The sequence below is a fragment of the Branchiostoma belcheri genome, unplaced genomic scaffold (genome assembly GCF_001625305.1).
Source record: "Branchiostoma belcheri isolate BF01 breed outbred unplaced genomic scaffold, Haploidv18h27 scaffold199, whole genome shotgun sequence".
NCBI lineage: Eukaryota > Metazoa > Chordata > Leptocardii > Amphioxiformes > Branchiostomatidae > Branchiostoma > Branchiostoma belcheri.
Window position 1 is genome coordinate 184298 of NW_017803479.1, and position 25244 is coordinate 209541.

General features: G+C 40.7%; 2 protein-coding genes across 3 annotated transcripts; both read right to left on the reverse strand.

The window, feature by feature from the left end:
* Positions 1–2402: 2402 nt before the first annotated feature.
* Positions 2403–18032, reverse strand: LOC109468317 (adhesion G protein-coupled receptor L3-like). 2 transcript variants are annotated; one of them, XM_019766565.1, is made up of 9 exons: positions 17909–18032; positions 17169–17339; positions 14590–14744; positions 12228–12392; positions 6035–6153; positions 5313–5599; positions 4837–4906; positions 4130–4266; positions 2403–2990 (listed from the first exon to the last, which is right to left on the reverse strand). In XM_019766565.1, the coding sequence occupies exons 4-9, from the start codon at positions 12297–12299 to the stop codon at positions 2623–2625; spliced, it is 1053 nt and encodes a 350-aa protein (XP_019622124.1). In that variant the 5' UTR covers positions 12300–12392; positions 14590–14744; positions 17169–17339; positions 17909–18032; the 3' UTR covers positions 2403–2622. The 2 variants fall into 2 exon arrangements, with proteins under 2 accessions (XP_019622124.1, XP_019622126.1); XM_019766567.1 differs by having other exon boundaries at positions 2621–2990; positions 4130–4189.
* LOC109468301 lies at positions 17868–24392 on the reverse strand. The gene is made up of 8 exons (XM_019766554.1): positions 24383–24392; positions 23660–24052; positions 21360–21473; positions 20519–20625; positions 20313–20366; positions 18817–18960; positions 18567–18661; positions 17868–18036 (listed from the first exon to the last, which is right to left on the reverse strand). The coding sequence occupies exons 1-8, from the start codon at positions 24390–24392 to the stop codon at positions 17868–17870; spliced, it is 1086 nt and encodes a 361-aa protein (XP_019622113.1).
* Positions 24393–25244: the final 852 nt, after the last annotated feature.

A 25244-nucleotide genomic window follows, 5' to 3' on the forward strand; every position in this document is an offset into this window, starting at 1 on the left:
CCCTCATTTATGCCAAAAATATTCAACACTAAAAAAGCCGTAATGTTATTATTTCTAAATAACCTTAATATAATAAGTCACCTAATAAGGTCACCTATAACTCTATTTATCTTTAGAGTAACTAATCAATGACTCTAAACATAACAAAATAAAAACTAGCAAATTTGTAAATGTCCAAATACTAGTATCCGTTGGTAGTGCAACAGGAAAAATTCTCCTCTATAATAGTTTTTCTGTAGTCCCTGTTATATCAAACTAGCATCCTGTTGAAGGTGTACAAGTGATTGTCGATATGGACAAATGGGTTCCTTATACTTAAAATCATTCAATGTAGTATTAGGCCATGTTGATTTGATTATATGGATGACATCCGCGCGCGCATGAATTTTCGGCCGTTTCCAAAAAAAAAATGTTTTCAACCATACTGTAAATCGAACAAAACAGTTGCAAAATAAGCAAAAGTATACCATAAGTTATAAAAAAAATTAATAAAAACTATATCAATGTCGTAGAATGCCAAAATCAAATGAAAAAAGACGAAATTGTAAAGAAATGAACATGAAAACTAGATTATTCGCCAAACCATATTCTGTGCCATTTGCTCAACCCTCATGACCACGTAGATTTCATAATGAAAAGAACTTTTTTTTGCAAAACTTTTTTTTATTCGCATGCGCGCATCAGTTTTGGGGCTCCCGGAGGATGTCATCCATATAATCAAATCAACATGGCCTTACTTAAATTCAAGACTAGATTCCTAACAATGATTGTCTTTATTAGAGCATGAGAGCCCACCGTTTGGATGAGTGACCATAAATACAGTCGCTCTGCAAATATCAGACTGTGGAATGTTGTAAATTAACTGCCCTGGATTATTTCAATTTAAGCCTGTTGTATTATTAAACAAGTTATGTAGTGCGGAGTATTCGCTCCAGTCAACTAAGGCCATGTTGATTTAATTATATGGATGACATCCTCCGGGAGCCCCAAAACTGATGCGCGCGTGCGAATAAAAGAATGGTTTGGCGAATAATTTAGTCTTCAAGTTCATTTCTTTACAATTTCGTCTTTTTTAGTTTGATTTTGGCATTCTACGACATTGGTATAGTTTTTATTTTTTTTTGTAACTTATGGTATATTTTTGCTCATTTTGCAACTGTTTTGTACGATTTACAGTATGGTTGAAAACTTTGTTTTTTGGAAACGGCCGAAAATTCATGCGCGCGAAGATGTCATCCATATACTGTAAGTCTACAAATTTCCGCGGTATATTTAGATTCGCGGTATTCGCGGGGACCTTTGTACCGCGAATCTATTTCCCCGCGAATATGTTTTGCGTAATACGTAAGTGCGCCCCCCTCCCCACATGCATTCACGACGGTAAGCGAAACACAAACACACGCGATTCACAAATCACTGCAAATCAACTTTATTCTTAGCAAATGTTGAGTACCAATTTTTTTTTTAAAGTTGTACTGATGTCAAAACATTATAATATTATGAGACACCGAATCGCGATACTGCGGCACTGGCCGTGTCAACCGTGTACCGCCGAAAAAAATCTATGCGTGCAGAGCGCCGGCCATGCGCGCCCGGGCTCTTGAAAATTGCGGGAACATCGGGCATATCTACAAGTATTTTTATGAAAAATATAACGGCTGGTACCTGGGAAATGTTAGTTGGTTATCTTTTGCGCCCTGCTTTGCGGGCGTTTTTTTCTTCTTCTTGCTTTGCTGGATACTCGGAAACGCTCACCGTGGGCCTACAAAACCGAAGGCGACCTTTGCATACTTCCGGGTTCAAAATCTCACCGAAGACGGCATAAATTTGCTTAGTAATATATATATATTCTTTCGATTATGCATTTCTTCACTAGAGTATCGATGTGTAGTCGTGGAAAATAGCATTTTAGCGCTTATTTCCGAACAAAGAAAATTGTTTACACGTGCGTCAGATCGATCGTCAGCTACCGCCGGCAGTCTCGCGCGGTGCACGAAACAAATTTTTGCGCCGCGTTTTAGGAGATAAATGCCGGAACACGAACTTTTATTATTTGAGATATACACTTTACAAATTTTTCTTTGAAAAATAGCCATGGAGAAATCGCGAATCTAAAAATACCGCAGATTGTCTATTTTCCCGAAACCGCGAACTTTAGGCCCCGCGAATATAAAGAGACTTACAGTAATCAAATCAACATGGCCTAAAACACCTTAAACACAACATGGCCTAAAACACAAGTTGCAGAGTCAGAAGTGCCCAATATCAGGTGTTAGCTTTTCTTTAGCACAACTCATGGCATCCAATCACTTTATCTACCGCCTGGATGCTTATACAAGCAGTGATACTAAAAATATGAAATGTGCTTTAGTACAAGTTAGCTCTTGAGATGTGGATACAACCTATCCACATTTCAAGATTTTATAGCAATCAATTTAAAACTGTTGAATTTTCCATTCATTCTTTTAATCTGAAGAAAGGGATTTTTTCAACCCAAGACAATGTCTGAATTGCGAACTAATCTCAATAACGTCAAACTAGGTTAGACACCCAATTGAAGAGATACACAGGATTCGTTATTCAAGTAATTCATTCAGTTTCTTTAGTAACAATTCTAGTGTATCATTCAGTAACTTCTTCGAATGACCCATCCGGACTGTTGCCAGGTTGTAAAGGTTTAAACTGCATTAGCTCAGCTGGTGCAGAAGATGACTTGTTCTCATCGACAACACACGTATTCTTCTTCTTTCCTTTGAAGTCGAATTTCTTGAGCCACTTTCTCATATCCTCCCTCAAGACGCAGTGGAAGATAAAGACAAAGAGACCCTGGAGAGTGTTGAAGATGCAGAACAGGTAGGCGAAAGCAGGTTGACCACCGCTGATGACAAAGAAGCCGAACACCCATGTGAGACCAAACAGAGACATGATGCTGAAGGCCCGACGAAGCTGACCGAGTATCCATTGGTTGTCTACGTCTTCCCTCTTGGTACCTGTGCATCAACAACATGTTGTTCTTATATAAGTAACAACCCATATCTGTTAAGGACTAAACATTACCTGCCAGTACTGGATCGAAATGGGACTTACCCCACATTTTCGGCTGACTCCTTCAACCTTGTTCAACCTTGCAAGAGGAGTAAGTTCTATTTAATGGCAGGCAGAGTTGAGTTTTTATTTCATAATGACTTGTACCAACACAGATGAACCTCAAGGCTAAACCCATATCTGTATTCTTTTGAAGGTCATCTTTCTTGGTACATTTTGAATCAAGTTCCAACATAAGGTACAGGACACATTTCGACTGTACAACCCTCCGCAAAGACCAGGGGTGCTACAGACTTTCTAAAAACTTTTATCCACTGCTTACCGAGTCACGTGCGTCATCTGCATGACGTGACGTCAAAGAAGCGTTAGATTTAGATTGTGGTCATTTCATGATGTTAAGGTTTGTTTAAAGGTGCATTTAAAAAAAGTTCAAATGTCCTTGCATAGGATATTAGGTTCTAGTGCTAAACTATTAATGATTGCAACGGATGCTGCAATGACCCTGGGTAGTGATACCTTGGGTGTGGGGAACTAGCGGGTCTACCTGCAGCGCTACTCCCGCTCCTGACAGGCTCAAAATATATATTACGATAATTAAAACAATATTTATTGCATATTTTTCTCATGTCCATGGTGATAAAAGTTACATGTATGACAATACGGAGTGCCGTATGAATAACATCATAACATAAAATCCTATCTTGAAAGTTCATCTGCGTTAGTAGAAATCATTATCAAGCAAATTTCCAACACAACAAATTGGACTCACCCAAAGTTTCGAATGTACTCCAGCCTTTGTCAAGGAATGAGAAATCCACCGCTTCTATGACGTCACGCAGATAACACACGTGACTCCGTGAGCAGTGGATCATAGGTTGCAGAAAGTCTGTGGCGCCCCCGTCTCCGATGAGGGATCATGGCATGACAACAGGGCAGTACAACCATCCCTTTAACAGAGACTAGGGTTTCACAGACATAATCCACTTAACAAAGACTGGAGTTGTACGGTCGAAAACTTCGGTGAGTCCAATTAGTTCTGTTGGAAATTGAAGTTTAAACTTCTGCAAAACATGATTTTTTTTACCTGTTAACGTTTTCTGCACCTTCTCCCTCTTGGCCAGCTTGTACATGACGATGGAGAAGACTGTCATGTTGAACATCAGTATGAGACCAGCAGGAAGCAGAAAGGCATACGTCATGGGGAGATGAGCCAGCCAACAGCTGTCAACAGATGGGAACTTTTAACTTAGCATGTTGTTGTTGATCGTTATTTGATTGTATTTACGATGTGCTTCCCTTTGTTATAATGCGTGTATGAAATATGTGGTAACATAATCACCTAGCCCCGGCCAAGTGCACATTCAGTGGATCCCGCATTGTATTGTCTTGTTGCAATCTCCACAGAGAAAGAATATTAGCAGCACGTAAATTGGATGGATGACGTCCTCATGAATTTTTATTCTCGAAGCACTTAAAAATGAAATTTGCCCTTACGTAATGGTCAACATGGCAAGAAAATACCGAAAACCTGTTCATGTAGTAGCTTGAAATACTTTTATAAGAGACTCTATTTTTTAGGCCTTGAATTAAGTTTTAAAGTGACCGAATGTCAGCAATTCATCCAATTCCTTATAAAATTATCATCAAGGGAAGTTTCCAAATTTGATGAATGACAAATTAGTTTACTGAGATATTTATAAAAATGTACCTTATTGGGCATCTATTCGGAATATAAATGTGGTTTCATTACCTTTGGATGGCATCTTTAAATGTAACAGTCATTTTACTTACTAGTCGCTGTTCTTGTATTCGTAGAGACTAGATGGCCCGACAGTCGACATCATGGCAAAAAGCGGAAAGCCTGAAACAGAAAAAAAGTCACATTCTGCTCACTTGGTGAAATACATATTATCTCCCATGTTCTAGGATCTATTACTTTAAGGACAGAAGTATGTTTTTTGTGGTACTAATCGATGCTAGGTTTGTATGTTAGGGTTCCGAAATGAGCGGGTGGAGATTGGGTTTCATTTGATTGACAGGAATTAATAATAAAAAAAATATGCATTGTGTTGAGGGATTGGGTTTTGTCATGCAATAATGATAATTATATTGTGCAAAACTTTAAACCCAACTATTTCTGCTGGAGATTAATCATTTTTAAGTTGTTGTTTGCAGCTGCTTTAAAATTTAAAAACGCACTTAGACAATCTTTAATTTGCATAAAATGCGTTGTTAACGGCAGTTTGGTATTAAAATGGTCTGCTTACCCCAAGCTACAACTGCAGCCTTGTAGACAAAACTCTCAGACACATAGTGGCCAAAAACCATCACGGTGGCCAGAAAGATCATTACAGCCTCAACTACCATCCACATCAGCGCAGCCAATAGGAAGTAGTGTAACAAAGCTGCTACAGCAGTGCAAACAATGGGAGATGCCGTTCGGTCGATGCCTGCTAAAAAGGTGATTAGAATGGCCAACAAAGCCACGCAGAGGTTGATCAGGACCAGGCGCTGGTTCCTGGCATGAGGACTACGGGCACTTTGTCTTTGCTTCCTGGAATGGAAAAAATAAATATGGCACAATTTTATACAATCCACAATATGTAACGTTACCTTCTCGTAGAGTCGCAGGGGGGGGGGGGGGTCAGGTCCTTGCCGACCTACTTCCTGGTATATATTCTCAAATATATTCTCGGTCATTCGAAGAGCTAAGATTTAGGAGTTGTAGTGTATAACAAGCCCCAAAAGACCTACAAAATAATTCAAAGCAAATTCATCGAAGGTTGGTCGGGTGAAATATTTGTATCTTCCCCACAAGTAAATGCAAGAATACATGTGGTGACAGCCCTGGCTTTAATGCATTTTAGTTTTACATTGTTAGACTGTATTTGCTGGAACATATGAGCTTGTCAAATCTACCAATGAAATCCCTACTGGAGCTCTTTTTCAGAGCTGAAATTGTAAACACAGCCTACTAGTAAGTACCTACCCTGTAATGGTGAAAGATAGTAGGGTGAGGACCAGGGCAATAATGGACACTATACTGCCCACATAAGTGATGGTTTGTAGTGGTCTTTCGTGGTCTCCAAACCCTGAACCATGCACATCCTGTGAGATTAAAAAGCATTCCAAAATTAAAACATATGAATTACCTTCCTAAATGAGCCTTTTTTTTTCGTTTTCTCATGGAGGAGTTTCTGTGGTCTTTGTCTGTATTCATGTATGTATTAACAACAGCATAACTCGAGGACCTTTCTCGAGAAGCTGCAAATGGATCTTTAAGATATTTGGTAGGTATGAAGTGGTTGTAGATAGGAAGGTCAAGTTCGAAAATGGTTTACCTGGCCTGCCGCTTTATGCAGCGGCCCGTGTCTGTATGTTCGACAACATAACCAGATAAGCTAGGGATGGTATTTTCTGGATGGTTAGAGATGCAAAGTCGATGGTCAAGTCATAATGGGCCTCCAATCGGGTACCTACAGTACCACAGTTAGCTTTAAAGTTTGAGGTATATTCTTGTAGTAGCGCCAGGTTCCATTTAAATATTAGAAACTCCTGAGGCTGGCAGTATGTGGCGTGAGGGTGTCCCCCTACCAGCTTGTCCTGGAACTACCGGGACAGTTATATACAAAATACGGACAGGCAAGGAAAAATGAAAGTGTCTAGACAAATCAATATAGCGTAATAGGGGCTCGAGTAGACCAATCAAGGTATCGCCTGATGTTGCTGTGGTGACCTAGTTACATTCTCATTTAGATCTCATCTGTCTACCAAGACATTTCATCAAACCCCTTCTGTTGTAATCATATGTTATCTTTACAGCCAGTATAACCGCCCTCCGGTGTATCAGATTTGTAGGCGGTTAGCTATATCACACCAAACAATCTGTTACACCCTAAATTTGCACATGTAACTACAGGAATTGTTCATGTATCTAGTGATAATGTCTCAACTGGTGGCAACTAGTACCACTCTACGATAGTTAAAAAAAATGAACACCCAATGCTTCGTTGATAATAGTATTTGAAGGCTTGAATATTTCTTGTTCTTTTCTGGGGGGGATACTTACTAGTTGGAACGCTAGGTTGTTAGTAACTTCGTACACCATGCACAGTTGGTACATTTTTCGTCTTTCTTTCAGCGATGCCCACTATAGGTTTGTATTTCCGTGACACTAGCACCCGGACCCCATGGCTATCTTGTTATAAGCATTATGTTATATATTCCTCTGCATTTTTCATTTTCCAAGTAATAGATTCGTCTGTAAAATTATAGGACAGTTTGGAAAATAGGGCCCCGAGTAGACAAATCAATTTAAAAGCATCGTTTAAAGGTGTGTGATAACCTAGTTACATTTCTGATTTCATTTGTCTACCCAACTTTTTCAATCAAAATAATTTTGTTGCAATTATATTTTATACTTTACAGGCATTATTTCTTATCAGTCTTTCTTCTACCATGTAATTAATTTGTCCGCAAAATCCCAGGAGATTAAAAAATGTAAATGCTTTTTGTGCTAGGCATTAGATGGAGCGACTTTTCCCTTATAAAACTCCAAGCCAATCTGCAACCAGTGCCCTCCATCATAAGTAAACGCCGTTTTAGCTGGTTAGGACAGACTGTCAGACTCCCGCCTGTCAGACTCGCCAACCAGGTTCTACAGTGGTGTCAAGAACGACGGAGAAGGAGGGGACGTCCATAGATAAACTGGCAACAGACAGTCGAGAGGGACCGCCAAGCAGTCAACAAGAGCTGGAAGGAAGCCATGAGGCTGGCTGCCGACAGAGACAGCTGGGCTACTTTGACTGCCTCATGCGTCACAACACGCGGGAGCCCCTAAGTCTAAGTAAGTCTTTCTGTGCCCGATTAGGACAGGGTTCTATAGAATTAGAAAAAAAAAACCAACAACATAGGGATATATATAAGAGAGGGTCGGTTGGGAAGTAGTTATTTGAGTAAGAACTATAGTTATAGGAAAACGATCTTCTCCAGAGAGAGGTGTAATCTATGACAGCCAGTACATGAGCAGGATAGCGGACACAGACGAGCGAGCGCAAATAAGACGAAAAACGTGATAAAATAAGGTAAGTACATGTAGAAAATTTTGTTGTCAATTTGCTAAAAAAAATTGTGGGAAAGAGTTGAAAGAGTTGTTTCTTTGCCTGTAAATGTGGAGGGAAATAACGATGATATAACGGAAATACGGTATCTTTACACTACAGGTTGAACCTCCGGTGTCACGGAGGAACAACAGGCAAGGTCAGTGTGAAGACTTTGAAATAGTATTTAAAAAAATCACGGTTCTTAGAGGCAAATGCCCAGGTCTTGGCACATAGGCGACACCAACTCCGTTTGGTGTCCTTATGACATGGAGTTATTGTGTGCAGTATCAACGATTAGCTGAAAGGCCCAAGAGCGCAATACCGGAGATGTCAGGAGATTGAACTTAGGACGTCTTGGTTCCGAGCCGAACAGTCTGACCATGGCGCCACGCGATGCCACATAGGTTCTAGAAAAGAAGCATACATGTAGCATCAAATGGCGTTCGGGAAACAATGCGTCTTTCGGAAAGCAAGCGGTGCCTTGTTAATCGTCCTGGTTTGGGTTTCAGCTTGTACGGCTTTTGTCGGCTTCTGCCCCCAGTATTGTGGAAGAATAATCCTGCCTATACCTTTAGCTGAGCACATCCGACCTAATCTTGAAGGGGATTTGACGAGGCTAGTAACCCTCAATAAATGGACCGTGTGCAAAGGTATACATGTAGATGGAACAGTAGCTGCACCTCAGGTAATACCTTGCATTGGCAGGTACGCAACTGTGGTTGCAGTAGCGTGGTATCCAGTCGAACTCCTATCGGAACAAACACTGGAGGGCCTTTGCCTTGAGTGTACCACGACCATTGCCCTGGTGAAATGCGAAATCACAAATATTGAAGAGAATGTCCTGGCCAAGTCTTCTAACCTATTGATGTTGATACTAGACTTCAACAAAATCACGTGTATCAGGCAAAAGTCGTTCTCTGGTTTGAAAAGTCTCCACACGCTGAGCTTGTCCAATAACAGAATTGTAAGTGTGGAAACTGGTTCTTTTATGAACCTGAGTTTGCTTCAGATCTTAAATCTGCAGAATAACAATCTGCAGACAGTAGACCCGGACTGGTTCTGTACGCTTCAGAACCTGGCGGAGCTCCGATTGGAATCAAACAGCATTCCTCCGGGTGCATTCCAGCACCTAAATGACCTCGACGATTTGGCTCTAAGTGGGAACTTTCAGTTTTTGGACGGGGACACTTTTTGGGGGACAAAAAGCGTTCCTTCCATTCTTCGCGTTGTCGGTGGAAGGTTGGGCTTTGTTCGTAGCACGGTGGTGCATGAGAGGGCGTGGAGCCTTCTTGTCCACAATCACAAAACTGATCGTGAGTCGCCTCACATCAGGAGACAGGACGTGTCACTTAGGGTCTCCAGGTACCTTCTCTGTTTCACCCATGACCCGTTAAACCACGAACAGACTTTGACGTGGAAATATAACGAATACGCATATTATGACCCCAGGAGTGTTCCAATGCAAAACACCTCATGCGGCATGCCGAACAACCTCTTGACAACAATCAACAGCCATGCAAACATTCTTGTCTTGTTGAAGACTGGATATTCCGACCAATATACACCCAACGATGACACTGCCAGGTGTAGACAGGGATGGGAACATAACAGTGGATTGATTGTGGTTTTAAATGGTGGTTTGCGCATACGATTCACTTCCATATTGGAAGGAAACGAAACCAAAGCCCTTACCTTTACTTTGGATAGAACGACGCAGAGCACCAGTACAAGTAACTCAGCCACTGACGGAAACCTGAATACGTTCAGTCAAACAAACGTTAGAAACATAACCTGCTTTGTACTGGCCAATGGAAAAACGAGTCGCATGGTGCTCAATGTATCTGAAGAAAACGAAATAAGGTACAACAAAACATATCCAGATTCCGGCCAGAAGACACCTGTGCCGAAGAACCAGACTCAGCTAGTGCAGACGTCACATCATCAGACCACTACGTCACCGGCTTTCACTAGGCAAGCCTGTACTGTCTTAAGCAGACCGACCCACCAGGACATTTCCATCTATGCTGCCTCTCCGCTGGTGCCGTTACTAGGTCTATGTCTAGCACTCGCCACTGCGATGCTAAAGAAGTTCGTAATCTTCAAAAATAAGGAGGACCGGTTCCGCATCGTACCGCGTGCGAAACCTGGGCGGGCAAGGTCTTCTTCCCTCCCCGCCATTTCGCAGCAACACGGCGGCGTTCCACACCGCCAACTAACATCTTGCAGATCGCTGCCTACAAACCTTAGTTCAATCGAACCCAACTACTCTGAGATCCCAGACGATACTGACCATGCACTTCACACGTACTGGGAAATCCCAGATGGCGGTATGTCTGAAGTGACCAGATCGGCCTCCTTTATGAAGATTCCTACCATAACTCGCACACGGTTGGAAGACGAAGTCTCCTGTCAGTCGCTGCCTGCTGCTCTACCCACCACCGAACAGACGTATTGCAACATTCCAGACAGCGCCGAAGATGGCGAAGATGCGCCGTTGCCATACTATGCAGTTGCCGTTGATTTGACGATTCCTGTAGTTACGGGGAATGGGCAGGGCCTAGGCAGCATTTACCTCGACAACCAAATTCACCCAAATTCACGTAAGACTCGGCATGACAGACTGAGATCCCATCGTGTGACGTTCTACGGAAAGCCAAGAGACAAGGGTTGTTTCCATGTCAGCCTGGGCAGAAGTTCACTCCATCTCAAGAAGACCACTATCCAAAATAAAGGTGTGTATGGAAGATCCAAATCCCACCGAGTAAAGATATACGGAAAGGCAGAGGATGCTCCAAACAGACAAGGCATGCCAGCTCATGCAAAACCGCCAGCTTCTAGTTCACAATCGACGCAGGGACAACTTCATCAGAACGTTCAACTAAATGATGCAGCTTTACAGACCTCACAACCAAATACCAACTGGCCATGGCAAATCGTCGAGGGTGAAGGCTACTGGCGTAACTCACGGCGATCAGCATCCCTTCCCGAACTTCTAAACAGGACAAAGGAGCTCCAGAGTAAAGATGACAGCACCACACCAAGGCGAACGTCCTTCGACATACCTCAAACTACCTACTGCCCATCTGGAGCACTGTTAAACTACTGGCCATGGAAGATTGAAAGGGGTCCAATCACACTACGACGGCATGCGTCCCTCCCTTTGCTCCGCAGTACATGCAATGAGACACAGCAAAATGAAGTCACATCAAACCAAATGCAAACAAACACCTACAGGCCGTGGGAAGTGCCATTAAAAGCACATTCTAACCCATTGCCTTTGGAGCGTCCGATACCCACTGTACCAAACACCTACTGGCCATGGGAGATCGCAAATGGCAGCAATCCAGGTCTCCTGAAGAGGACGCCCCTTCCTTCCTGCGACGAGACATTGAGAAGTGAAGCCCCTCCACAAATAAACACCTACTGGCCTTGGGAGATTACTGCTGTTGAACAGTTTAACGCACCGGATCCTGAGCCCATGATTCCAAAAGTACCTAACAATTAAAAGAGTAAAAGACCCAAACACCACACACACACAAAAAAAAAACAGTTTTAAACCTGAAACTTATGACGGCCTGTGTCCTAAGATCTATATTTAATATATAATGGAGATATTGCTTTTAGTCTGCCGCAAATATGCAATTTTGTTGCCTGACGGCCCACATAGCCCAATTTCAATGTCTCCGTCTTCGAAGATTGCGGAAAAAATATTATCACACATATCACTGATTTTCGGCAAGGATAAGCGGAATCTCCGGTTTAACATGTGTTTATCTATAGTAAAAGGTATGAATTGACGTTTAAATTGGATTGACGATAAATTGAGGTGTAAATTATGTATATGAAGGCAATAATTTAGACAGATCACAAGAAACAAAAAAATTAGACGTTATTGCTGCTGAAAAGTAAGAAAAGTAGTGGATGCTACCTGAAACGTTTCACAATTTCCAAAACCTATTCAGTTGCTTGAGTAACAATATCTTTGTAAATTTTATACCTGAATGTCTAGCCTTCAAAGGACGTAACCGTAAGGGTATTTTGATACGTGCGTATTGTGAATATAGAAATAGCCTGACTTACGAAGAGCACAGCGAAGTTGGTGAGGTGGTCACAGGTACACGTGTACCGTCCGTTGGCCTTGCCCTGACTCATACACCCATCTGATGACCACGCCCCTTGTCCTGCTTCAGCCTCAAAGTCCCAGAACACACATCTCACCACTTAACCTTCTTCATCAGAAACTTCCTGAAAATAAAACAAGTGCTTTTAAAAAAAAGCTGACATTTCGGCTGACGAAGGTTTTACTGCCGTTATTGAGGTGTAGAAGTTGTTGAAATAATAATATTACCCAAGTTGATGAAATTGGTACGAGACCACTGAAAGAAGAAAACACATCTGATAAAAAAAGCAAAACAGCGGATGTTAAAAAGAAAATTTAAAAAACTCATACGTCGGGACTTGAACAATTAGTTTTTGAGTGTTAAAAGCAAAACAGCGACTGTTATAAAGAAAATTAAAAAAAAGCTCCTCTCCGGGGATCGAACTCGCTATGTGCAAACCCCGCCACGTGCACCACAAAAAAGAAAATTAAAAAGAAAATAAAATAAAATAAAAAATAAAAATAGAAATAGGAAATAAAATAAATTTAAAAAAGAAAATTAAAAAAATTAAAAAGAAGGAAATTAAAAAAAAAGGAAATTAAAATGCGCCGAAATGTTAAAAAATAATATAAGAAAATGTAGGTTTTATTCATTCAAATAGGTTTTCGCATACTCAATTTTCATACTTTTCATTAAATATACTATCTACTAATTTCACATACCTACATTTTTGTATTCATAAGTAAGTAGCTTTTATGAATGTCAACAGCGCGCGCATTAATTGTCACCTGATTTTGGAAAGAAATTTTGTTGACCTCTGATAATGGTTAACATGCCAAAAATAGGCAAAGATGTCTGTTGCCATGCCGGAATGTAATGGCAGATAAAATTAAAGGAGACAAGACAATGCTCTGATTCAATGTTTGTCTTTTACTTTGATACAGTGATGTATTTCATCCTTTGATGTGTGATTTTCCCAATGAATGGAAAAAAAAAGAAAAATATTAAATAATGATTTTTTTTCACCCCATCGCATTAGATTTGGAATCATCCATAAAATGTACTCTATGTGCCCGTATACATACACATCACAGGTATACATAATCTAGTAATTACTGAAGCTGTATCTGTAAATATCTTCAGACTTTGGATAAGTATGCAATCCTTGACTCCCGCCCAGATCCCGAGATCTTTGACTTTCTGTTTGTCACTCTTCCGCCTTCCCACGTGCTGTTAACCTACTACGCATCAGCTGATGGTTTGAAGTAAAAGACTTGTGTGCTTTTTAACCACGATGGTCAGATTTGGGCCCAAAAGTCCCACTCTGCTACTATGGAGATCGAATCCCCCGAACCCGCGAATCTTGTTCGATATGACGTCATTCGAATAGAGCGGGCGTTCGATCTGGGGTTACCCGCGGTCATTTACAGTAAAGCCGCTACAACCGGCTACTTCAAGCCCTTTTTTTACTTGGGAACCACGGAACAGGAAAAATCCACCTTTCCACAAATATGAACCGTTTTCAAAACATTACATCTATGCCGTGATTTTATTGTGGATATGTAACATGTAACGAAGCTACTGCCGTCATCGTGGGTGACCTTGAAGGTCAGAATTCTTGTTGACGCTGTTATAAAATCCAGGTCCCCATATCCAAGTGGCACAGCATGCGTGCAAGCATGGTATTTTAACCACTCCCAAAAATCGTTCAAATTACCTCATTGAGGGCTTGTATGGAAGAGGAACGATTTCCGCAGATTTCTGTCTTAGGGATTTTTGAAATATGGCCGCGATTATGAATTATCGGTATTTAAAGTTAAAACCCTGCTTTTTTAGCTCTTCTTTTGACTGTAAGTCGAGTTTTAGTTAAAAAATAAAAAAAAAATCCTAAGACAGAAAGTTTAAATTTACAGTAATATTTCTAAAAATCCAAAAATCTAACCTTATTTTTAATTTTCGGGGCCTCTTAAAATCAGTTGTTTGGTTCTCGTGAACCCTTTTTGAAATCCGAAATTGATCTCATTTGGAAGCAAATGTACACAAAGTGGAGCAAAGGCAGTGCAAGGATAACATTTGAGGTAAACAAAATCACTTATTACATTTTATTTTGACGAGTATTTACTCTCCAATTACTTTTGTTTATTTTCAAATTTTACCCGTTGCCCCCGGGCCGGCCTGGGACTCCCGCGCGGCCACGTTCGAACACGTTCTGTAACCCGATACCTCCCTAGTAATGCGACTTTTAGCCTAGCAACCGACCGCCGTGAACATCGAAATGCGTTCTGTATACTTTTCATATATCCCATAGCCATAGTGTAAAAATAGAACACCGTGTACAATACCTTTGTGGGTGCAAAGGTGATGACAACTGGCTCTGGTAGGTTCTTCACCTGCATCCCTGCAATTCTACCGCTAATGATGCGGGTTCGCTCGGCATCCTGGGAAGGCTGAACAAACAAGCTGTCGTCGTTGTACAAAATGTAGCTCACTCGGACTTCTGGGTAGGGAAAGAAGGGTGTAGCTGAAGTTAGGAATAATTTCTGGTGTGCATAATAAAATCCTGATTGCCTATGTTCTACCAACCTAATTAAAATACAATGTACACGGTGGTAAAATCTGGGCTGCAAAGTTCCCACATGTCATAGAACCCGAACTGTGTTCGATCGTGTTCGATCTGGGGAATTCGACTCGAACCCGCGTTCTATTTCGGGGTCACCTGCGGCCATTTACTATAAAGCGGCAAAACAAGCCTTTCTACCTCCGTGCATTGCAACAGATAAAAAACAACACTTTTCTATAGATACAAACAGTTTCCTGGACAGTACATGTCCGCTATTATTTTTGGTGGACATGTAACATGTAGCGAAGCTACTGTCGTGTCCTTGAGTGACCTTGAATACTGTAATGATTCTTTACGCTAGTATGAATAACACAATGCACACTTTCTGGCGATATGACATGTCTCCAAACCTCGTTCAAACCTGGAAACATGGAGAGTCTAACATACCCCATTTACGGATCAAAATGACCGTAACGGTTGTCCCGAAAATCGTGTTTTAGGGATTTTTTAAAAATGGCCTCAATTTTGAATTATGGGTAATTCAGTGAGAAAAATGTCAAAAAATGCCATTTTTTCACCAATATGTCGACCGTGAAAAACTAGACTTAAAATCAGAAATTAAAAAATCCCTAAAACACGATTTTTTGTCTTATTCCTAGTCTGCTAAAAATATAAAAATCGGGGATCTGGGGTAATATACGTAGCCAGGTTTGAACGATGTTTGCCTAAAAACGTGATATGACTTGTGCTCGGAAACCCGAAAATAATTGTCTTTCTGAGCGAAATTTTAAAAAATCATTGATTTAACATAACAAGCTAACATTTAAAGGATAGTAAGACGATAATTTCATTCTAATTTGACGAAATTTACCCCTAAATATTATTTGTGTATTTTTAAATATTTTACGGGTAGTCCAAAACAGGCCAAAATAGCGTCTTGTAACCCGATACCTTTTCGAACGCGCATAGCAATGGGAAAGAATGCCGTAGTGACAGACCGCCGTGGTATATATGTAGGTTTCAGTTTAACCAAGATAATGTTCCATTTACTTCGAAAGTTCATCTGTGTTCACTTGTTAGAAGTCATTTTGAATCGACTTTTCACTGTAATTTCTACATTGTCCATTCCTAAATAAAGATCGTTGTACGGTCGAACATTTGTGTGTTGGAAATTTCATGTTACAGTTTAAATGTGCTTTATTACTTTCATTTTAGCTAGTCATCTAGTGTATGTGCAGGTAATACAAGCCATCTACGAAACGCAGTTCATGGCTTGTTTGAAAGCTTTTCGTCTATCTACCTTTTGTAAAAAAAGGGTTAATGAACCACCCAGAGGTATATATGGAGTGATAATGCATTGTCAAAACCGTGTTTCCGAGAGCCACACTTTGAGTACGCTAAAGGTTTCACAACATCCGCCATCCGCGGATTTACGACGCATTTACGACGTATTTTTACGACGTAGTTTAGCCATCGACGTACATACAAGTATTTCAAATACGGCGTAGTTAGCCATCCGCGTATTTTTAGGAAAATATGAGGTAGTTTTAGCCATCCGCGTATTTTGAGGTAATACGACATAGATGACTACGACGTATTTTGTAGGTTCCTCGCTCGCAATTAATGCTAGCATCTGGGCTGTGAACTAAACATTAGCCTCATTTCATCTCGGGCTTGACATCTTGAAGGGTGAAAGTGACTTGTTTTTTAACGGTGTCGCTCAATGCAAGGCCAATCATTTTTGGCCACTTCTAGGCATAGAGCTAGAGGTACTTAAGTCAGTATAATGTAGTTATGTCAGGAGATGGCGGTGGACCTTTGTTTTGAAGCTTTGTGGATTGTAATCGGACGGAAAGCAACTGTTTGGAAGGGAGTTCCATAATTTTGCAGTCCGGGGAAAGTAGCTGTTGTTGTAAAATGACTTGGAGACAGGTATGTTAACGGTGTATTGATGAGAACTCGAAGAGAACCTAGTGGCACGCTGAAAAGTTCTGAGCGGCGGAACAAGAAGTGCAAGTTCTCCTGAACACCGACCGTGAAAGTATCTGTAGAAAAGGGATAGGGATGTGATATTGCGTCTGAGAGGGAATCCAGCTTTGCGGCCAGAGAATGGCCGATGGCAACACAGATTCTCCTTTGAATGCGGTCTAAAATATGTAGGCAATCTTTTGGGGCACCAGCCCAGAGATGCGAGCAATACTCCATGCAAGGACGGATGGTGGATTTGTACAGATACAAAATACTTGCAGGAGTTAGGTAGTTTCTGGCTCGGAGCAGTGAGCCTACTTTCATAGCTGCTGATTTGTTACGCCAATCCTTACACATATGCGGTAAATCTCAACAAATTAAGATATCAAATACCTGTTGTGTTGTCTAAAGGTAGTACGTTCGAGAGGTTGGCAGGCAGACTGATGGAGACATCAATGTCAGCAGTCTGTAAAAATCCCTCTCTTTCATCCTCCTTGGTAAAGCTGAACAGCCGGCCTTCACTCAGGCTGTTAGAACTGTTTTCGTTCAGAAACAAGGCAAGTCCTGGGGTAAAACAATGAGTTTTAGAACAATATCAGCCCTCTGTATTAAATCCCATAGTTTTAAGTATGCAATAAAGCATGCGCCTACAGGCATCCCTTTCATGTTGCTTAGTCGCCTGAACCAACGGAACCTTTTCGAATGTTTTGATGCATGCTTGAGCCCATGTCACATATTCACGTTTCCCCAAATCTATTTCTAAGGTGCCCGAACACCAGCTGATCAGGATCGGCTCAGGGTACCTTTCTTCACGAATCGAAACGAATTTCATTTAAATCGGAGGCAAATTTGACCGTTTTCTTCCGTGTTTAAAGTTGGCCACACCTTCAGCATATTAAAGATCCCACCATACTTTCATACTTTCTAAAAAGAGTAGTTATTTTTTTAAATATTACTATGTGAGTAATTAAAACCTTACAGTCTGGTCTCAGGTATGTGATATTCACCTGTCATGACAACAGTTCAAGAAATGTGGTAAATAAATGTTAAAATAAAATATAAATGTTTCCTTTTGAGTTGTTGAATTGTAGCCTATTCCACACATAAAATCTCCGATTGACTCTCATCCTGACCTTGGCCCTGATCAAATTCCTGCACACTGACGCCAGCTGCCTGCAGTGCCACGTCCTGTCGCTTGGAGGTGAACCTGTCTGTACTCAGATCCACTCTGTCTGCAAACATCTCCAATGCTTGAAGAACTCTGCATAAGGTAAAATATTGTCTGTATTCTACTTGGCTGTAACGAGTAAAACGTAGTTATTTTCTCTTTTGTCAATACAACACAGCACGTTCAACGTAGTAATTTTCTCTTTGTCAATACAACACAGCACGTTCAACGTAGTAATTTCTATTTTGTCAATACAACACAGCACGTTCAACGTAGTAATTTCTATTTTGTCAACACAACACAGCACGTTCAACGTAGTAATTTCTCTTTTGTCAACACAACACAGCACGTTCAACGTAGTAATTTTCTATTTTGTCAATACAACACAGCACGTTCAACGTAGTAATTTTCTCTTTGTCAATACAACACAGCACGTTCAACGTAGTAATTTCTCTTTTGTCAATACAGATATATTCAATGTGTTAAAAGTTGTAATGTTGTCTTATATTAGTTTAATTATCCAAAACGCATACAATATCTGCCGAAGGCAGGCAGGCAGGCATACAATATCGATGCACATACATTAGTAAAATAAGGTATCTTTGAGAACTTTGTGACGTTACCTTGTTGGGGCTCTATCTGTTTGATGGCTATCTAGAAGTACAGTTTCGTTGACCTTCATGAAGTTATCTGCAATTGTCAGAATGGATTCTCCGATCTGGAGAATAGAAATATTATACAGTCTATTGCAAAACCCAGCATGCAATAGATGTTGATGTTGATTAAATAATGGTTGTAAAAAGACCTGATTTAAAACAAGGTCATAGAGGATAGCAAGTGGTAAAAATAGGAAATTGTAAAGTAAAATCTGACCTGCTCAGTGGCGCTGGCGTTGACTATTTTCTGTAATATGTCTGTAATGGTGCTAACATCACCAGACGAGAGCGTTTCGGCCTGCGTTGTGATGACCTGAAGTTCAGTTGCCACAGACAGAGCTGTTATGTTGTTCACTACAATCTGCAAAATACAAAACGTCCGCTGCAGTAAGAGAAAGTGCTTGAAGGAGCAAATTAAACCATCCCAAATATTATCCTAATTGCTAGATACCCTTTTAAGATATCATTTTAGTACGTAGGTGTACCTGGGACAGTTTGGTGTAAATGCGTGCCTGACACAGTTCGGTGTAAACAGATAGGACAGTTTAGTGGGAACACTTACCTGGGACGGTGCTATGTATACAATTACTTGGGACAGTTTGGTGGGACAGTTTGGCGTAAACACCTGGGACAGTCTGGTCCAAAAACCTGGGGCAGTTTGGTGTAAACACGTACCTGGGACAGTTTGGTATAAACACTAACGCGGGACAGTTTTGTGTTAACACATACCTGAGACAGTTTGGTGTAAACACGTGGGACACTTTGATGTAAACACGTACCTGAGACAGTTTGGTGTACATACGTACCTGAGACAGTTTGGTGTAAACACGTACATGAGACAGTTTGGTGTAAATACGTTCATGAGACAGTTTGGTGTAAACACGTACCTGAGACAGTTTGGTGTAAACACGTACCTGAGACAGTTTGGTGTAAACACGTGGGACACTTTGTTGTAAACACGTACCTGAGACAGTTTGGTGTAAATACGTACCTGAGACAGTTTGGTGTAAACACGTACATGAGACAGTTTGGTGTAAACACGTGGGACACTTTGATGTAAACACGTACCTGAGACGGTTTTGTGTAAATACGTACTTGAGACAGTTTGGTGTAAACACGTACCTGAGACAGTTTGGTGTAAAGACGTACCTGAGACAGTTTGGTGTAAACACGTACCTGAGACAGTTTGGTGTAAATACGTACCTGAGACAGTTTGGTGTAAATACGTACCTGAGACAGTTTGGTATAATACGTACCTGAGGTAGTTTGGTGTAAATACGTACCTGAGACAGTTTGGTGTAAATACGTGCCTGGGACAGTTTGGTGTAAATACGTACCTGAGACAGTTTGGTGTAAATACGTACCTGAGACATTTGGTGTAAATACGTACCTGAAACAGTTTGGTGTGAATACGTACCTGAGACAGTTTGGTGTAAATACGTACCTGAGACAGTTTGGTGTAAATACTTACCTGAGACGGTTTGGTGTAAATACGTACCTGAGACAGTTTGGTGTAAACACGTACCTGAGACAGTTTGGTGTAAACACTTACCTGGAACAGTTTGGTGTAAACACGTACCTGGGACAGTTTGGTCCAAACACTTACCTGGGACAGTTTGGTGTAAACACTTGCCTGGGCAGATTGGTGCAAACATTTACTTGGGACACTTTGGTGTGAACACTTACTTGGGACAGTTTGGTGTGAACACTTACCTGGGACAGTTTGGCGTAAACACTTACCCGGGACAGTTTGGTGTGGACACGTACCTGGGACAGTTTGGTGTGGACACGTACCTGAGACAGTTTGGTGTAAACACTTACTTGGGACAGTTTGGTGTGAACACTTACCTGGGAAAGTTTGGTGTAAACACGTGGGACAGTTTGGTGTGAACACTTAGGTGGGACACTTTGATACGTACCTGAGACAGATTGTGTAAGTCAGTATCACACCTGAGGACGACAGGCTGGTCCCACACTGCAGTTGAATCCGGTATGATCCGGCAGAAACGAGTAGCCAGGGGCTTCTCTGTTGGGAACAATATGGAGTGTATAATGCATGGTGGTCTATAAATTTCTTGAAGCCTAAAGTACTGAGTTCGAATCTCAAGCAGGTTTCAACGTTTCCTCCCAGCTTTTAACATTAATTTCCGCACTCTGATCTGGTGGAAACAAATAACTATCTTCAATTAAAAAACGTCCCCCCTGGCTGACAGAACGTTATGTAGAAGATTTGTATTTTGGCGTGTTCAAGGAGAATCACGGTGTCCTTACTGGATCAAACATGTCACTCTTTCAAACTTTCTACTTAATCAACGTACAAAGCTGTTATGTTCACATGTAGAGGTTATACAAACAGACAAAACGTCGTTTTCATGCGTATGTAGTTATTATCTTTGCTCAGAACAATTATGAGATGGTGTACCCTTGAAACTATTTCTCTGACTTTGAAACGCAAAAATGAAATTAACAGGATTCTGCTCTATTTCATAAGTGCCAATTTCCATCACATGATTTTGGTCCAAATCCACCCTGTTTACCAGTCACAAAACAGAGACACACGTAAACCCACGTAAACATTTATTAAAGGTTTTATAAATAGGGTCATTTATTTATCCATATGTACATTCAGCTTACGATAGCTGTTTTCAGTACATACAGTATACATTAAAAAGTCAAAACAGAGTCATAGTCCCAAAATCAAAGTCCTACCCGTTTGATGGTAAAAAAAAATGTCAAAATTTGGAGGTTAAATTTTCGTACCATTTCCTTCGGACGAGTTACAGCGTTCAGCAGAGTAGTTGAAACTTCCGCCGTCTGTACGTGAAAAAGTCACCTGTCCGGCTTCGGTGTCAACAGACTCCTCTATACAGTAATCTGTCGTAATGGATAATAATCATGACTTGATATACCGATGATAATTAAGAAAACTTTAGAATAGGCTTTACTGATAAGATAAGAGGTCATCTGAAAATATGATCAACTGATTTCATGCAAATTGGGACTACATTTGCATTATTAATAAGGAACATCATTCGTCAGTTGTAAAGTTAACCCTCAACAGTACACCTTCCCGGACTGATTAATCTGTACACCTGGGGTCCGCGCGGACCCCAGAACAGTTTTTTGCTAATTTTTAGAAATTATCAACATGCTACCAGCTCCATTGTTTTGCCAACTGATGTGGGAACCTCTGTGTCCACATTACATACAAAAATCATACATTTTGAACTTTTTCTATTTTTTGGCGAAGAAAAGAAGACAAGAAGAAATACCCGATTTTTAAACCCATTTCAGACTGAAGGGGCTTTTGAGGCCCAACTTTGATCTCAGATAGCGGCTAAACGGGTTGCGCTAGAAGTATCAAATTTGGAGACCTTTCCTAAAATGTCTCTGGAAAAAAGTTCATATTAGTTGAATACTAGTAAGTTGATGTTTTTTTGTGTTGCCATGGCAACGGGTTTCTAGCAGGCAGTTTTTTTGAAAATAGAAGTAATTTTGGTTTAAACATAAAAATTTTCTGAGTTTTATATTAAATTACACTTCTTTTCCAACATTAATAACATCTTACATAAATAAATGTATGTTAAATCATTTAATATGCATAGAATATGCTAATTTAATGACGTCATTGGTCAAAATCCAATATGGCGGACTCTATTATTAGCTCTGACGTCATATGACGTCATAATTACACCAAAGTTATCAAAATTTAATTCTATTACTACACCATTCTCTGAAAACTTGGTAGACATACGATGAGTGCATAAAATCATATAAAAACGGAAATAAGGTAATGTATAAGAACGCCAGTGTATCCATTATGATCGAAAGCCGGCTGGGGTCCGCGCGGACCCCAAAAGAAAATCAGATATAATTTTTTTTATAAATGGTAGAAACGGAGTTTTCTGCACTGTATTGAGAGACAACTTTGTGGGTGACAATAACCTAAAATTTCAGAAAAAAATCTTTAGAAACAAAAAAGATATTACAGAATATATAGTGCTGGGGTCCGCGCGGACCCCAGGTGTACTGTTTAGGGTTAAACATCACTTAGCGAAAGTATACGTTCTTGAAAATCTCCTTGTCGTTAAGGCATTTACAAGTTTACTAAAAGTCCAAAGGACCTCGCGGGCAAAAATTGCCCGAATTACGTCCTAGTTACATAATACATGAATCAATGTACATATTACGAAATTTTACATTACAAGTAACGTTACACGCAGAATATCTTTAAAAAAACAGCATCTCAATTACAACCTAAATCGATCCATAAAAGCAAAGCGAACACACTTAGCATTACATATATACAAAGTAATTACTGTGTATCAAGTGTTGGTCTGTTGTTGTACAACCGGATAGCACGTCCATTAAGAGATCTTCTGGAAACTTTAAATAATAAGTGTGTCATATCATCACAAAGAGAAGACCGGTATAAGCATACATTGAAGGCGTTAAAAGTGATTTTGTAGCTGGTGTGTTACGCCAAAATGCGGTTATGCCGACTATACAGATACAGATACATAGCTGTAAAACGGGATTGTCAAAGTCTCTTGTTTGACCATTCTTTAATGTGGGAGGTTGAATGAAACATATCCTATAACAAGCTGATATCTGTTAGAAAAATGCCTTGTCGCTGATGAAAAAATTCCATATCGTAGGCTGTTTCTTACATTTATTGGTGATACAAAAAAAAAAGAAACAAACGTACATCTTACACACACGATTCATGACTTGTATAAAACGATGGCGAAAAGCTGCAAAGAAATAGCAGTACATGTCAATATAACCCAGATGTAGTCATCCAGAATATGTTTGTTTTGCCACACTGAAATTGCATTGGATACAATCAAAGCTTGCCGATAACATTTACATTTACAGTGCCTTACTTACTGTTTTGGCTGCTGATGTCACATTGTGAATGGGAGAGGGGCAGGGTCTTTCCAACAGGCCAACAATGGCCACACCACCCTCCGCAACGCGCTGATGCAACCTGAAGGACAGGTTACTATTACTATTAGCCCATTAGACATTAAGATTATAGAGAGGCCAAGGGTGCATACCTTGCAGTTGCAGCTGGCAGATAAATCCTCTGAGGTTGCTGCAGTCTTTCTCATCCCAGAAGGATCCGTCCTCCCAAAATCCCACACAGCCACCTTTACCGTAGTCGGGTCGTGGTTCCCCGGGGAGCCAGTTGGAATAGCCGGATGATGTCAGGTTCTGGCCGTCCTCAAATACCCACTGGCCGCCATTGTTGACGTCAGTCAGCCCAAACCAGCGACCCCAAACTACAACTGCTAGATTAGCGAGAAAAGTATTGGTGGCACTGTCCCTCGGCATGGCTAAAACCCCTCCGTCTGCTGCACAAGCCTGTCTAGCTTCATCGCGCGTCTTCTCCTCCGTGAAGCTCTTGTAGCAAATTCCGTCAAAACCAACGTAGCCTGCTATTGGACAACCTGTTGAAAAAAAAAAAGAAAATTAACAAGAGCTCCACGATCTCATACCTTCGCCAAATAATGTTAACCGTTGCAGTTGACGAATTATACATTTTACTCATTGCTTTTTAAAAAACATTTAGAGTGCCTGCTTGAACCACAGTAATTGATATGGCAATCAAAAATAACAGCGTATTGGTCAGCACTTACCTACTTCATGTAAGGTAGTAAAATCCTCTATAGATGTGCTGGACATTAGAAAAGTCAGAAAGCATGGGTATGGTGCATGGGAGACCTGTAACCTATGGGGCTTATGACACCAGGGAGGTACTAATAAGCAGTTCTGCCAACCCCTCTCCATGAGGTTAAATGGTACTCTCCAAGCAGAGGTTTGGGTTTTGGGGGTATTTTTAGTGTGTTTTTAGGCTTTTTGGGGGGGGGGTTCTCTTTTGCACTGATTTTTTTTCCCACCAAACCCAACCTCACCCCGGGGAGGGGCAAACCTATTAAAAGCTATTCAAAACAGGCGATAGTGCCCCTCCCCGGAAACCATCAAACTGTCATTAGGGATATCCATTTTATTGCGGTGGATTATCACACATCTAGCCAGTCAGAAAGGCATTCATTGGGCCACAAGCCTCCTGCTGATTGTGCCTATTCATTCGTCTGGTTCACACCTCCTTGCAGAACGACTGAAATGTGTTGAAGCGATTAGGTTTATAGCCCATTGAAGCTTTTGACTGCCTGCAGAGGTTGGGTTTGGTGGGAAAAAAATTCAGTACTGCACCTGCGCGAAAGCCGTAATGTATTGTGCATAAGGCCAAACCGACTTCATTTTAGGCAACGTTGATTTGATTATATGAATGACATCCTCTGGGAACCCCAAAACTGATGCGCGCGTGCGAATAAAAAAAAAGTTTTGCAAAAAAAAAGTTGATTTCACTATGAAATCTACGTGGTCATGAAGGTTGAACAAATGGCACAGAATATGTTATGACGAATAATCTACTCTTCGAATTCATTTCTTTACATTTTTGTCTTTTTTCCTTTGATTTTGGCATTCTACGACATTGGTATCGTTTCTAAATGTTTTCCTTGCAACTTATGGTATATTTTTGCTCATTTAGCAACTGTTTTGCACGATTTACAGTATGGTTGAAAACTTTTTTTTTTGGAAATGGACGAAAATTCATGCGTGCGCGGATGTCATCCA

Coding starts and splice junctions, on each gene's coding strand:
- LOC109468301 (XM_019766554.1), bottom strand. Junction 21,474..23,659: donor CTGCCAGCTGCAACTGCAAG/GTATGCACCCTT, acceptor CCATTACGACAG/ATTACTGTATAGAGGAGTCT. Junction 18,662..18,816: donor ACGCCAGCGCCACTGAGCAG/GTCAGATTTTAC, acceptor TCTATTCTCCAG/ATCGGAGAATCCATTCTGAC.
- LOC109468317 (XM_019766565.1), bottom strand. CDS start 12,299: ATGAGTCAGGGCAAGGCCAACGGACGGTACACGTGTACCTGTGACCAC. Junction 5,600..6,034: donor CTATCTTTCACCATTACAGG/GTAGGTACTTAC, acceptor TTTCCATTCCAG/GAAGCAAAGACAAAGTGCCC. Junction 4,267..4,836: donor GAATACAAGAACAGCGACTA/GTAAGTAAAATG, acceptor ATCTGTTGACAG/CTGTTGGCTGGCTCATCTCC.